The following is a 14,578-nucleotide window of genomic DNA, read 5'->3' on the forward strand; positions in this document are numbered from 1 at the left end:
ATTTCTGCTCTGTAAAGCCTTAGTAAACAATGAACTATGTATCTCTACAAGAACATCACTCAAATTCATGTGCTTTGTCTGTGTGGACTTCAAACTCTTTTCTTTTTACCAACTCTAAGTGTCTTGTGAGGAAGAAAGAAATCTGTTCAGGCATTCCTGATTATGAGTAAAATACAAACATCTGGTACTCAGAAGGAGAGGGTTAGCAGGACTGAAATGTGGCAATATCCTCCCTACATTCACTGCTGGTATTACAGCATAAATGAGTTTGAACTGCTGAGGTATTAAGAAAGGTGAACAAAATAAGGTAGATATAAAAAAATCCAAGGAAGTTTAGGAAAAAATGAGTATTGCTGTATTTCCTCAAAAATAACAAGATATGGTCCTTGAGAATCCAATTAAAGCAGTTATAGAGTATTAAAATCCTGAAATTCTCCAGTGATAACTGTGGTTTACACAGTTTGGCTGATGTAGAAATTACTACACAATTCACAGAATCATATGGTTGGATGCAGTGATTTCAGAGGTCTTTTCCAACCATGACAATGCTGTGACAGAATGGTTTGGGTCGGAAGGGACCTTAAAGATCACCTGTCTCCAACGTGCTTCCAAGGGCAGGGACACCTCCCACTACACCAAGCTGCCATCCCACCTGGCCTTGAACACTTCCATGGAGGGGGCATCCACAACTTCCCAGGGCAACCTGCCCCAGTGTGTCACCACCCTCACATTAAAGAATTTCTACCTAATGTCTAATCTAAATCTCCCCTTTAAACTGTTCCAGTTTAAACCTATTACTCCTTGTCTGGTTGCTACATGCCCTTATAAAAAGTCAATCCCCAACAGGACAACACAGTAAAAATCAACTTAATGTATTCTTCATTGCCTAATTCCTGTCCCTTGTGAAAAACTTACACAAGCATACCATGTGTGTTTAGAGATTATAAATTAAAGCAATCCAGTAAAAGACAATGGGAAATGGATTGTCCTGAATCTTTATGAAAAAACTTGGATTAGATATGCAGGATGATAACACTGTTCAATCAGCAGTCTGAAGAAGACTTGCTGGGATGAAGATTCCCATCCCACCTGCTTTTAGACTGAGTAATATTACTGAACACAAAGTTCAAGATGATTATATTTATGAACAGACATGAAAGTTAAGAAGCAATTCCCATGCTTTTCCCATAGGAATAGCAAAAAATAAACCACATGATCTCTGTGATTACTGTTTTGTACTTACTCCTCCTGTCCAGAAAGGAGAAATCAGTGAGGACCAGTAAGGAAAAAAGATGACATGAATCAAGTCTATGTCCATGGAAGGCTCTCTAGAGTCACTACTTTGCACCTCCCTCAAAAATCAACAGAGAACGTAAAGCAGAGGTGATATATGGTCTGATTAATCTCCTGCCGACAAGTATGCAGACACATTTGAGAAGAATTTCCAGGCATCTGTAAGATTTATCTAGTTTCATCAGCCTTGTAACACCCAGATCCATAGGGAAGCCTGCATTTTAATTAAGAGCAAAGATCAGGCGAGAGAATTTAAATATTCAACAGCATCTCAGTATTCAAACCTCCAGCTATTTCCTCTCCTTATTACTGCAGTTTTTGGTTTTCCAGGCTCTCTCTCATATCCACTCTAACTCTGCATTCAATACTGGTGACATTGCTTTGAATCATCCTAAATCTTGGCTTTCATACTAACCTCCTGTTCTCTAGTAGCTCCAGGATGTCAAAACTTTCTACTAATACAATGTGGTGAGTACCCCAAACATTTTACATATTTTAAGTCCGACTATTTTTTTCCAGATCCAAGTCAGGATGTTTATGAAACCCTTCCTGAGTTCTGGAGTCCAGCCAACCTTCCAGGGACTCCTCTCAGATCTCCCCAGAGCTAGGGTACCCAGGAAACTCAGGTTTAGAACATACCTGATATGTCCAATGGTATCTTCAAGCTAGGACTAGTAACTTCCAATTCAAAAGACATTTCAAACTTGAAAAAGGATTTGTCCAGGTACGGTATCCTCCTGTCACCTATATGTCCTTCCCTTCCTTGTAAGACCACAAGTGCACCTACTGATTTATTGTGTCAGACATGGGAGCTATACAACTGAAATTTTAGGTTGCAGTTTCTTAAATGATAGCTCAGCCTCAGATTTTGTGTGTCTCTAATGGGGAAAAAAGAGGTTATTTTTCTTAGGATTTGAACACGGGCTTATTTTCCCAGCTTACTTTTGTTACACTGCAACATTTCTTGTACCTGCTTTTGTCAGGATGATACACATATATCTGATATATATATATATTTGTCATATCTGATGCACACTTCAAGGAAAGAATGTCTTCTCCAAAGAGTGAGAATATTAGAATTATTTTTTTTTCTGCTTCAACAAACCAAACCTTCCAATTCATAGCTGTGAAGCTTGGTTCTTCTGTTTTCAGCTGCGATCAAGCAGCCTGCTCTTCTCCAGGGCCTGAAATTCCCTTCTGGGAAATCAAAATGGTATATGGTATTTTGTTAAAACAGAATTGAATCAAAAAGGGCACTTCCTTCCCCAACTCCCTCTCTGCTCTGCTCTGCTCTGCTCTGCTCTGCTCTCCTCTCTCTTCCCCTCTCTTCCTCTCTTCCATGCATCCAGCACCAACTATTATCTCCCAGGTGCTCCAGCTGCTGTTAGGCTTTAGATATATTTACTTCCGTTATTGCACCCCTTGTAAGATGCTACACTGTTTGGATAGTGCAAATAGCTTTTTTAGCTTTTTTTTTTTTTTTTTTTCTTCCCTGCATTCATGCTGAGAGGGGTAGCAGAGGAACAGGATGAGCTAAGTAGTTGTCTGCACTGCAACAACAGGCTGATAGTTATGTAAAATACTTTCATGTGCAATCTCCTCTGATCCCCTGATGGTTCAGAGCAGTATTATGGTCAGATTCAGCACATGGACTCTTGCAGGCTCATTTTCATAAACTGGGGCACTGCTAGGCATTGAGAAGACCAAGACCATGGTTGCTCTGTTTCTTCATCTTCAGCATTTACCTTTTCTCTCTCCTTAATCTCCTGTCTTCAGCTTCTACAGTTTAAGCCCATGGGATAAGCACAAGACCTCTTTACTGAAATGCTTCTACAAATACTGGTACAAATCACCTTGCAGAGGTGCCTGAATCATGACAAGGCCTGCTGGTCAGATCAGTACAAGTTGCTTTAGCATATTATTTTAAAATGGGATTAGTTAAGTAACTCTACTCAAACACAGAGCATAGTTGACTCTTCTAAGCTTCCCACTTCTGTATACCAACTAAATGCCACTGATTAGGCTTTCAGTTGAATGCTTTCTGAAAGGCTTTTGTCTCTATTTTAGTATGATTCAACAGAAAATAAATACAATGAGCAACTATCTGTAACCATAATGGGAAAAAGTGGTACCCAGTCAGCTTGTGGAAACCAGCCTTACTGCTACACACAGAAGCAGACCCCTGTTCTGTTGCATGAAGACAAAGTACAGTCCCAGGGAACAACATTTTCATACTAGTCAATCAGTATATGGAAACAATTAAAAAAAGCCATTGCTTTCACCCAGCTATAGATATTCAGATGCATTCATATAAAGGAAAAAGTATTTTTCATTACAATTATAATATTAATTTAATTTGCATTAAAATTAATGTCTGTTCTTTATTAATATGCGTCTGTTAGAGAGCTGTCTAGCCAGATATGGATTCTGGTTTCTCACAGTATATTCTGGAAGGATGAATGTTCCTGTATGCTAAAGTTCAGTGAAAAAGCACTAACAACAACTCAAAATATTCAGGAATACCAAAATGTCTCATATAAATAATGATCTTTTATGCATTGCCTAATTTTGATGTTGTCACAGTGATTTTTACCTTTGAGAAGTACTTTACATTTATATCCTTTTTTACCTCCCATTTTTATATAAAAAATTATATCCCTTTTCAAAGATAATGAACCCTGCTTATTTTATCTTTAAAAAGCTAAAAAATTACTATGCAAATTATGATATTTTTTCTTTATATACTGACTGTTTAGTAACAGAGCTCTAAATTAAAAATAACTTCAAAATTCAGGAAGGTCATTCTGCTTCTTAATAGCTATCCTCACAGCAGTCAGCAGACTTTGAATGTCTTATTCAGAACTGTTTTGTGCATTCCTCACTGCAGTTGGAATTGTCTAGGCAAAAGACATTCAGTAGGCTGATTCTGATGTCTTCATGTGTCTGGTGTCTGATCTTGTTTTGTTCTAGTGCATTCACTCCAAGTTACCATCGATTTTTTCTACTCACCACCAAAGTAAGAGCCATCTGTCAGCTTTAGCTCCTTGTTAGATTTGGTGATGACACCAGCAACACCATGCTGAATGAAATACATCTTTTTACCCACAGCTCCTTCTCGGATAATATAATCTCCAGGCTGGAACACCTCAAATCGCAGTTTGCTTAGCATGGCAGTCACAAAATTTGGGTCTGCATTAGCAAAAAGAGGCATGGTAGCAACCAGCTTCCGACAGTTGAAGTTGACAATCTCCTACAGGAGAAGGAAACATAACAATAATAATGTTCAGCAAATATATACAATATGATGGACATTAAGAAATCCACTGTCTTCAAAGAAATATCTTTATGCTTATATGAGACTTTTTCAGTATTTCTTTCTCTGCCTAATTTTTAAATATTTTTGTCATATTTAAATGTGTTTCTCATAAAGTGACTGAAACATCAGTGCAGTCTGATTTGTATTTCTAAGGTGAAAGGTTGTCTTCTTCAGGCCATTCTTCATATTTTTTATTGTTCCCTGTCCATTTTAAGCAGAAAAGTATGACAGAAAGACAAAAATTAAATAGGAGTTACATTGCCTTATAATAAGATTAGCTGCTGCAATAACTGTATTAATGATAAAGTTATGCAAGCCCAGTGTTTTCAAATATCAGTAACATCTTCCCTATCAAAACAGATACAGTGGTAATATAAATGTACATTGCAGTTAGCTGCAGGGCCTAGCTGAAATCAACAGGAAAATTTCTTTCCTTGAATTTAATTCATTTTATAAACACAGAGGCATACATTCCTCTCCTTCCAAGAAAAGCATATACAGCAGACCCTAATATGCAGAAAACAGTGCTATTTTCCTGACATTGCTACAGCCCTTAAGGGTGTCTTCCCACCAAGAATATTTACATTTACAGAACAAACTATGAGCACATATATATGACAGTATTAGTACCAAAAATCTCTGAATGTCCTAGTTACTTTAAATTAAAAGAATGAAAAGAATTCTGAAAGAATTCTTGCAGGTATTATTTTGTCTTAGGAAAATCAATGTGGTCATTTGTCATGCAGATTTAACCGTGTATTGAAGAGCTGAGACTAATCAGTATGGAGAGGTGCTCGGGCAGGCAACATCTACCAAGTTAGCAACCCAAACACAACATTAAAAGCATGTATCATCATCTACATAAAAAAGCAAATAAAAGAAAAACACAACCAGCAGTCACCTTACTTCTTTGGAAAACTAAATATAATGTCATTGTGAGTGGAGTATCCCTAGCATTTCTTAAACTAAGACAAGGCTTTATAATTGATGTAAATGAGACATCCCACCCACCAGTGCTCTGCTCTCACACACATAACTGTGTCCCAGTGGACTCTTGCTGGAAGTTGTTTTGCAAACCTCCAATGTATCTACTCTTTTATATTTAAGTATCTCATACACCTCATGCAGACAGCTCTCTGGGCAGCAAGCTAAGACACACTCACCCACAGTTCAGATAAATTCCCTTCTTCTCTTTCCACCCCCATCATGTGACACCCTCCTTGCAGACTTGATTGGAAGTTCAATGATTCCACAGTATAAGCAACAAAACCATAATGGGTTCTTCAAATCAGTCCACTTGTGCCAAGGAAGGAGGTGAGAAAATGCCTTTGAAAAGAAGCCATTGGCTACTGAGGCAATTAAGAAGCACGGGAATGCTCTAAGAGTGAGGGAACAATCACCTTTCCCAGAGAAATTATATCCTTTCAAAGTAAATCCAGTGGAACTTGGGAAAATAATGTGCAATAAAGCATCTCACCAGGCACTTGGGAAGTAGAAAGCTGTTACGTCCAGCAATGTCTTATTTTCCATTAAAGAAAGGAAAAAGGGGGCAAACTTACTTCCTAGTGCTACTCCTAGGATAGACTTATGATATATTCTGACAATCCCATAGGAAAGTGTCATTACATAATGACAAGCGTCTCTAAGGAGAAATGAACATTGACTCTGAATAGGCAGTACAGCAACTCTCTTTAACTCTGGTCTCAGCAGCATCACATATATATACATACAGAAACATTATAGAAGCCTTTTAACCCTTCCTCTTATTTTTCCCTCTTAAATGAGCCAAGGACATATATATATATATATATATATATATATATACACATATACATATATGATTTAATGCATATTTGATTCCAGAATTATTAGGTTAAAGGCTTAGTGAGTGAGGAGTAAAATGCTACATCTTTGAAGTGAAACATTAAACTCCAGTGGAATTCAGGGGCAATATGTTTCTACCAAGACATTTAATCTCAGAACTATTTATAAGTGATAGACACAGAACAAGACTCCTCTCCCATCATTTTTCACTGTACTGCCTCACTCTCCCTATCCCACTTGACTGCCATAACTTACCCTTCTTATGAGTGTTTTGGCATGCCTGAAACATTGCATCATGTATGGACCCAGCACAAATGAGATGGATTAAGACAGGAGACAGATGTGAGACCAAGAGCAGACTTCTTCATGGTCATATGAAACTTGAAATGTACATGGCAAGAATGGAAGCAGAAAAGATAAGAGGAAAAGAGCAATGAGATTCATAATGACTGGGAGACTCCTGCTTATAGAAAGTAAGAAAAGTCTGGCTATGATTCCCATTCAGTGGAAGCAAAGACACAGATGGCACTGAAGCAACAACATGGAACAACACTATCTACATACATGATACTGGGATCAGAGCTTAACCACCAAACACACTAATCATGATTCTAAAAAAAACATGAAAAAAATTATTTAAGATGTGTTGCTTTCCTCCTGAACTCAAAAATCATCTCAAGCAACAGAATTGGATAGTGGGAACTACCACGTAGGTGTCATTGGCATTCAAGATCAGTGAATCCTGGTGATATATTAAGTGGAGTAATCCCAAGATAATGCTTCAAGTATATTCTGTATGAAGGGATAAATATTAAGATATTCTAGTTGACTGTCTTTCTAAAGAATGAGGAGAAGCTTGTTTTCCTTCTAATCTAAATACCCCATTTCTCAGTAAAGCTTCAATCACCACCTTACTCCCAAGGGAAAGTTATTCTCCGCCCCCACTGCTTGCAGCATAGTGGTGTGACACGAGAAGCCTCAGGCTACATCCTCATGTATGAGGCTGTGTTGCTGCAATCACAGCTGATGCTGGCAAGCTGGCAATAACTATTTCTTGTCTTGCCTTGCTCAGGGACTTTAGATAGACTTGATGGCTGTTTTCTTTTCTGAAAGTGAATAGATTGTCTTGCGTTTCCAGGAAGCAGAGAAAGGAATTACTAAAGAAAGCAAAAATTGACAGGAAATTATATAGAAGCTGGTGGAAAATTACAGAAAAGGTTGGACGAGTGAAGCTAGTCATGATCACGGAAAAGAAAAGTAAAATAGACCTAGCAGTATTATGAGAGAATGAAAGGAAAACAAAGAGAAGGAACACAAAGACCTATAAGAAAGGGAAAAAAATAGGGCAGGAAGGTTGCCTTCGAAAACAAACTGAGAAATCCTGAAAGGTGAGAGCACAAAAGAAGAAAACTGGAGTAAAGGTGTATTGGAGCTGAATGTGAGAAATAGATGAAGCAGATGAAGCAAACAAAAGGGAAATCAGGAATAAAATGCAAGTGATCAGTAATGTTCTGCTGCCTTAAATGTATGATATAGACATAAGGGAGAATTCTGCACAGACCCATTCCTGCCCAACCAGAAAGAAATTCATCTTGTCCTGGAAATCTCAAGAAAAAAAGTCCTTGTTGCAGGATCTTCGCCCTTGGAATGGGATGCCCTATTATGGCCCCATTTCTGGCCACCTTTCTCTCTCAATATGAAGTTCGTACCTGCATATACCATATATACACACACATATATATTAGCTGCACAGCCTGAGTTGCCTAATGAAGGTACCAACATAGCTACATAAACCACCCTGCTGTGGTAATTTTGTCTGTTATGTCCTAGCAATGCATTAATGTTGATTAATTTTCTGTGAAAGTGTATGCCGAAGTAAAACTTTCCTTATTTAAGATGTTAGAAGGTAGAAAATTACTAAGGCAGAAAGAAATGTGTCACTTTTAAGTGCTTCGTTTTCCTTTAGTGTTCTTTTATTTAAATACGAGATCATTCAGAGCAAGTAAAATGCATTTCCCTGGGTCTTAATCACAGGCAGTGCTGCAATTTCAGATTCTTGTGTATTACTTTTAATATCATCTTGGGGAGAAAGAAACATTAAATATTATGAATGTGTATTATGTAACTAAGAAAGTACTAGGAGAAATAGTTCTATGTTTTAAAAGAAAAGTAACTAAAGAACAAAGTGCCAAATTAAAAGTAAACATTTTGTGAAGAGAAAAATCTTTCACTTACATTTTCTTCAAGTAGTTCTTTGGAGCCAGACAGAAACCAGATTGTGCTGCCCAACACAATATTTTAATTAAAGGTAATAATGATTTTGTTTCACCTCTACACAAAGAAAATACAAAGTGAAGCCTGAGGAAAAGATTAGGAGTGTATTATATAGCTGAAGTGGTTAAAGGGCAAGAGTGATTCACACCTACACAGAGTACATCTTGATCTTATTCAAGTACTGGTCTTGTCATACAAGAACTAAGTTGAAGGTGTAACGGTTTGCTTTATGTAAGAGACTGGTTAGGTAACTACCCTGGCTCATTTTTTCATGGGTTCAGTATTTCTGGATAACTGCTCCAATGCATCTCAAGATGCATCTCACATTTCAAAAGTTTGCTGTCCCAGGTGTGACTGAGGCATGGCAGTGGTTAACTTCTCTGATGGAATCTGTTAGAATCTTTAGGACTTCTACAGAGCTAGTGTTTTAAGTTAGACAGACTGGAAAAATCTGTTGCTAGAAAAAAAGCAGACAAAGTTTTTGAAAGATATCTATGTCTGAAAGATTCATTATGTGGTACTAGGGCCACCAGAAAACTACATCCTTGTTATGTGTAGGCCAACAAAGTCTATTCATCAAAAATGATCTTAGTTTCATTAGGTCACATGCATACTATTGCAAAAACCTAGTGCATAACTTTAACACTGCACATTTTTTTTCCTTCTTTTTCTTCTTTCTGAGTGTCCCTCCTTTACACTCTGGTTTAAAAGGATGAGAAACCAAATCAGTCTTAATTACCTTGGTATTAAAGGTAAGAAACACTTTACTGAAAAAGCAAGTTTTTCTCTTAGAAACAAGTCATGGAAGAAAAATTACTAGCAAATGATTAAGAGAGAACTTTTAAAATATTTAAATTGAGCTTTAGAGAGTCATAATCTGTATATGTTCATGTTCATGTAATTTGTTAACCCATTGGACAATTATTGTCAACTTTGGCAGAAAGGAAGCACCCCAGTCATATTAAGTTCTTACAGGTTTTATGACAGCAGGCAATCAGGAGAAGTAGGATTAGTACCCCACTGAGGGAATGACTACAACATTAGCTCACAACTTGTTTAGAGCCAGAAAATCTACATGTGGCAATGGGATGCAATATTCATTTCTGGTGCACCTGAAATTGTTCAATTTGCTCTGACACATCCTGTTTAGTTATCTATACAAAGTGTATGACCTAAAAATAAATTTTACTCAGAAGAATTCATATAAGTAATACTGACTAAGGGCATTTTTCTCTTAGAATGTGATTTCCAAAATTTTCCACTTTTTAATTACTTTGATCGATTTGTCACACAAGCTGTGCTTAAGTTTTACTTAAGAGTAGAGTAACTCTTGGATACCATTATTTTTGTCAAAAGCTGCATTGAGAAACACAGTTCTTTTCTCTGCAGGACTTTGATATTTTGCCATTCTGTTAAAATAGCTGGATATTGTGTGTATGTGTTTTTGAAAACTTTACTAATTTTAAAGGCAAAGTATGCTTTGATCTGGGGTAACCTACATGTTTGACCTACAGACAGACAAAGCATTACACCTGAGAACACTGATCTCTAAGGCAGAGACAGTATGGGCAGTTTCAGCTGTCTTGCAAACCAGTGACCAGCCTGTGTATTTGCATTTTGAAAGCCCTTAGGTCCCCAAGACTTCCAGCATATCATTTATGCCCAGATGCATAAATTTTTCCAGAAGCCAGCTTAAGAGAAGCTTACACAGCCAAAAGCAAGAAAGGAATGTATGTGCTTTCCAGCAATATAATGAATGAAATCCCTGCTTGGATTCTACCAGAACTAAGTTGAAGCAGGATATTTTTTTCCATCTAGATCTGTTCAACACAGTTTAAGACAAGTCAGCCTTAAAGAGAACATATGGTAGCTAGTATTGCTGTCTCCTAAAAGAAAGCAATCTTTTTTATGTATTTGCAAGCAGAAGGAATATAGATTTGACCAATTACATTTTCTTGGCTTCATTGATTAAATGTTGGCCTTCTGCATACTTTTCTACCATTCTCTACTTGATTAGAATTTTCTATTCAACCCCTTATATGCATTTTTTATGTTTCTGAATTATTATTGCATTAAATTCAAATGCAGATGGTATAATCCTTTTGAGGATATATGGTTCAACCAAACCTCCAATAAAGTCACTCAGATGAAGGATATCCATCTTTTTTCCAGCTTGGTAATTGATTTAATGGAGCTTCAGGGAGAGCAGTTCTGTGCATCTCATGCTTCTCTTATCTGGGTCTTCCATTATATTTAGAAGGTTAAAAAAGAGCAAAAGAAAGAAGAAAAGAAAGAAAAAAGACACTATCTAGCCACTCTTTCATTCACCCCACTGTCCAGCCATTCCTTAATTGGACTATTTTTAAAGGAAATTTAGCTTTCATCTTCTTCAATATTCTGAAATGTTCTATGCCTCTTAAGTTCAATTTCCAGCTGAGAAAAGGATGAGAAGCATCAAAATAGGAACAGGGATACAGGCAACGATTTAAAGATGTCTGTAATTGTGAGATAGCCAGTCTTAATTTCAAAGCCTAAGAAGTCCTGATAATCCAGATAAATACTTAAAGTTTGGGCCAGTTAACCAATCTCTACTTCTTGCAGGTTTTCCCTTCTGAAGCATAATACCGAACATATTTCATCAATGCTCTCAGTAAAAAAACATGCACAGTTCATTAGAGAAGGTAATACGTAATTAGTACTTTAGGATAGAGTCGTTGCTGTATACCATTCACTTTTATTAACTGAATAAATAAACTCCAATTTGTAAATGTATTAGCAATAATTATTTCGGTTTCCCGTCCCTGAGTAATCAAGTACGTTAATAACCATTTGTGTAAACTGAAATTTGTAAATGTATTTAGCAATAGTTGTTTCAGTTTTCTTTCCTGGAGTGACCAAATAACTTCATTCCCGTTTCTGTGTGTATTCATTATATGTTATATTCACTAATCCTACAGTACTTACTAAATAATGTGTTGGTAGAGAAGAATTAAGACTGAAATCTTGTTGTAGTAAGGCATTTTAGGGACTGAAATCGCCCCCATATGGCAGTGAGACTATAGATTTAAGTAGATATATTGTCAAATTGTGGCAGAAAGGTGAATCTTAAGAGATGTTTACAAAATCCTATTGGTATCCATACCCTATTGGTACCCACATCAGAAAACTGTGTTAGCAGATAGAAGAGTGGCATGAATTAGTAAACATGTTTGTTGCATGAATTAATGAATGAATGAAGCACACCTCATGTTTTCCTAAAACACAGACCAAAAAACAGTAGAAAGCTGGTTATAGAACTTTGTCTAATCTGCTTGCTCAACGGTTAGTATCTACTGCAGCATTGCTTTTTTAGTCTTTGGACTTCCGGTCACCTCCTCTATCTGGTAATTGGGTATTTCTGAAAACCATATTCATTCTTGTGCATTTGTACTGAAATTCTAGTGATACCACTTGGTAATACCAGTCGATCTGTGGTTGACCTTGTACGTGGTCTTTGTAGCACTTACCAATTTTCTACTGTGTCCTTAAAAAAGGTAAAAATAAAAAAAACCCAGTGTTAGTGAGATTTTACCTCACTGCCAGAAAAAAAAAAAATTGGTTTTGTTTTAGAATACTGCTGGAACTAGTGCTGCTGTTCTCAGGACAGCCCATGCTCTACCTGAGTGCAGGGAAGAGTAGTTTTGCATGAGAGAAAGAAGAGGAAAAGACAGTGGAATTCACAAGGGTAGCCTGAGTTACCTTTGTGTTATTGTGTAAAATATATTAATTTGTTGTGTAAAATATTTTGGTCAGAATGCAGAACAGTATGTGACAACAGAACAATGAAGTTTGTGTTGAAGAAAGGGAAGGCTCTGAAGAGAATAACTTGTGGAGGAAAGCACAGGTATATTTGAAAGTAGTAGGGGGCTATCTGGGGACTAAAATAAAGTACTGAATCAACAAACTAGTTAGCATATAAAAAACAGCATGCCTTAGGAGAAGTAGCATGGTTTTATGGCTTGGATTTAAATTTCTATGTTTACATATTTATGATTTGGATTTATTTGATCAAGATCAGAACTTGAAGCTAGGAATTCTTCCATGGAGACTTTATTGTAAGCTCTGCAATAGGCAAGAAATTCCTTCCTTTATCCCACTCCTCCCTCTTTGTCCCTCCTGTTTCCAGTCCCCGGTGGTCTGCATCCTAAATGGCCAAAACAACTCAGTCAGAAAGGAGGTAGCTTTCCATAAAATGTGCTTTATCTATACCCTATGTGTAATATTTGCTGACACACTAACAATAGCAACCAGGATACTGGTTATTTAAAAATTAGTGGTGATTTGATCACAAAGTTATTTCAAAGCTCTCAAAGAGCTCTGAATCAGAAATATTGCTATCTTGTTAATTGCTGGGTTAATTCTTACTTCTAATTATGAATTAAAAGCCCACTGGTTCAAAGCCTTTCTCTATAAAATTTTTAAGTGGCTTAAATTAAATCTTACTGATTATACTGGATAAATCCCAGTTATCTGAGCTGGAAATATCCACACTGACATTATGTTTAGAGTTTTTAAGTACATTTTTGTTTTCATCTAATTTGATTTTTAAGTATTCAGTGAAGGCCTGCTCTATATGACAGTATGGGAGAAGCAGCAAATTAATACACAAAATCTAAATATTGTCCCATTTACGTATAATGCATATCTTAAGCTGGCAAAAGAGAGCATTTGTAAGCAATGAGATGATCTATTTAGATTTCTTAGACAAATGTGTGACAGAACACTGAATGTCTGTGTGTGTATGTGCTAGAATATTTACAATGTCAGCTATAGATGTATACATCTCTAGATAACAAAAGGATATATATATAAAAAAAAAGATCAGGAGGTTGCACAATCCCTTTCTAATTCTGAATCTGCCTTTGTCACTGCTTTGCTTTGTGAACTGGGACAAGCTAATTATGACACCATTTTTCTAAAGGAAAATACTGAAAAGGGTGCTGGAGTGGATCAGGCACAAGGGCTCAATGATGGTATACTGTGAGTAGCAACTTGCAACACAAATATAAGGAGCTCATGACCCACATTCAGGCCACAGTGTTGAAGTCTGAGCATGCAGAAGTAGAAAAACACTGAAGGCTCTGACTCTAAAGCCCAGTTTTACAGTGAAACATGAGGATGATGCTCAGCTGTAAGGGTGAGACATTGAGGCTGGTTCAAGAAGCAGTATCACTGGATGAGAAAAATGAAGATAAAGGGAATAACTTAGTAGAGTGACAGCTAGATGTCCCTGAAGGTAGAATTTGCTTGCGAGTGCCATTTTGACTAATATTGGTAGCTTCAGGGGAAGGGGATGCATAAATGGCTCAGGAGGTGTAAAGAGCGGAAGAAATTTTGAGGAGTGCAAGTAGGCACAGTGACAGCAAGAACAGCCTTGACAGCATATCATGTGGAGGAAAGAGAAGGCAAACTGGCAGGAGTAGAGTAGTCAGTGTGGGTTAGTAATACGAGCTGGAGTGAAAGTAATGCATCAGACTCTTTAAACACCCAGTAGACTGACACTCTTAATAATGACATGATATCTGAGTAACAAAAAAAGTGCCACACTAAAACAAGGAGCCAAACCATATTCAAGATTTGACTGATCAAGGATGCATAGGACATGCTCATCTTTTGCAAATCCGTAAAATTTTTGTTCTAGGGAGCATGGAGAGGAAGCAGCGATGTAAACAAGAAACCAGGAAGATACTGGTAGCCTTCTGTCACCTACATTTAGTAATTATGCTGTGCTTACTCTGTGCAATCAGCTTTAAATATTTGCACTTTGCTTTCTTTCCAGGACTAGACATGCACTAAAAACACATGGGGCCTGGTGACAGGAGGGCACCTGGG

The 14,578-nt window shown here is 37.1% G+C and overlaps 1 protein-coding gene and 1 long non-coding RNA gene across 2 annotated transcripts in view; one reads left to right on the plus strand and one right to left on the minus strand.

Moving 5' to 3' along the window:
• Positions 1-14,578, minus strand: part of HCN1 (hyperpolarization activated cyclic nucleotide gated potassium channel 1) — a 176,441-nt gene that overhangs the window by 16,715 nt on the left and 145,148 nt on the right. The window contains exon 6 of the mRNA XM_071730555.1: positions 4,303-4,543. Coding sequence (XP_071586656.1) covers positions 4,303-4,543 — 241 coding nt within the window. The remainder of the gene's footprint in view (positions 1-4,302; positions 4,544-14,578) is intronic.
• Positions 1,339-4,737, plus strand: LOC139789618 (uncharacterized). The gene is made up of 2 exons (XR_011723204.1): positions 1,339-1,761; positions 3,374-4,737. It is a non-coding gene; the product is annotated as an uncharacterized lncRNA (long non-coding RNA).

The sequence above is a fragment of the Heliangelus exortis genome, chromosome Z, assembly GCF_036169615.1.
Source record: "Heliangelus exortis chromosome Z, bHelExo1.hap1, whole genome shotgun sequence".
Classification (NCBI taxonomy): Eukaryota; Metazoa; Chordata; class Aves; order Apodiformes; family Trochilidae; genus Heliangelus; species Heliangelus exortis.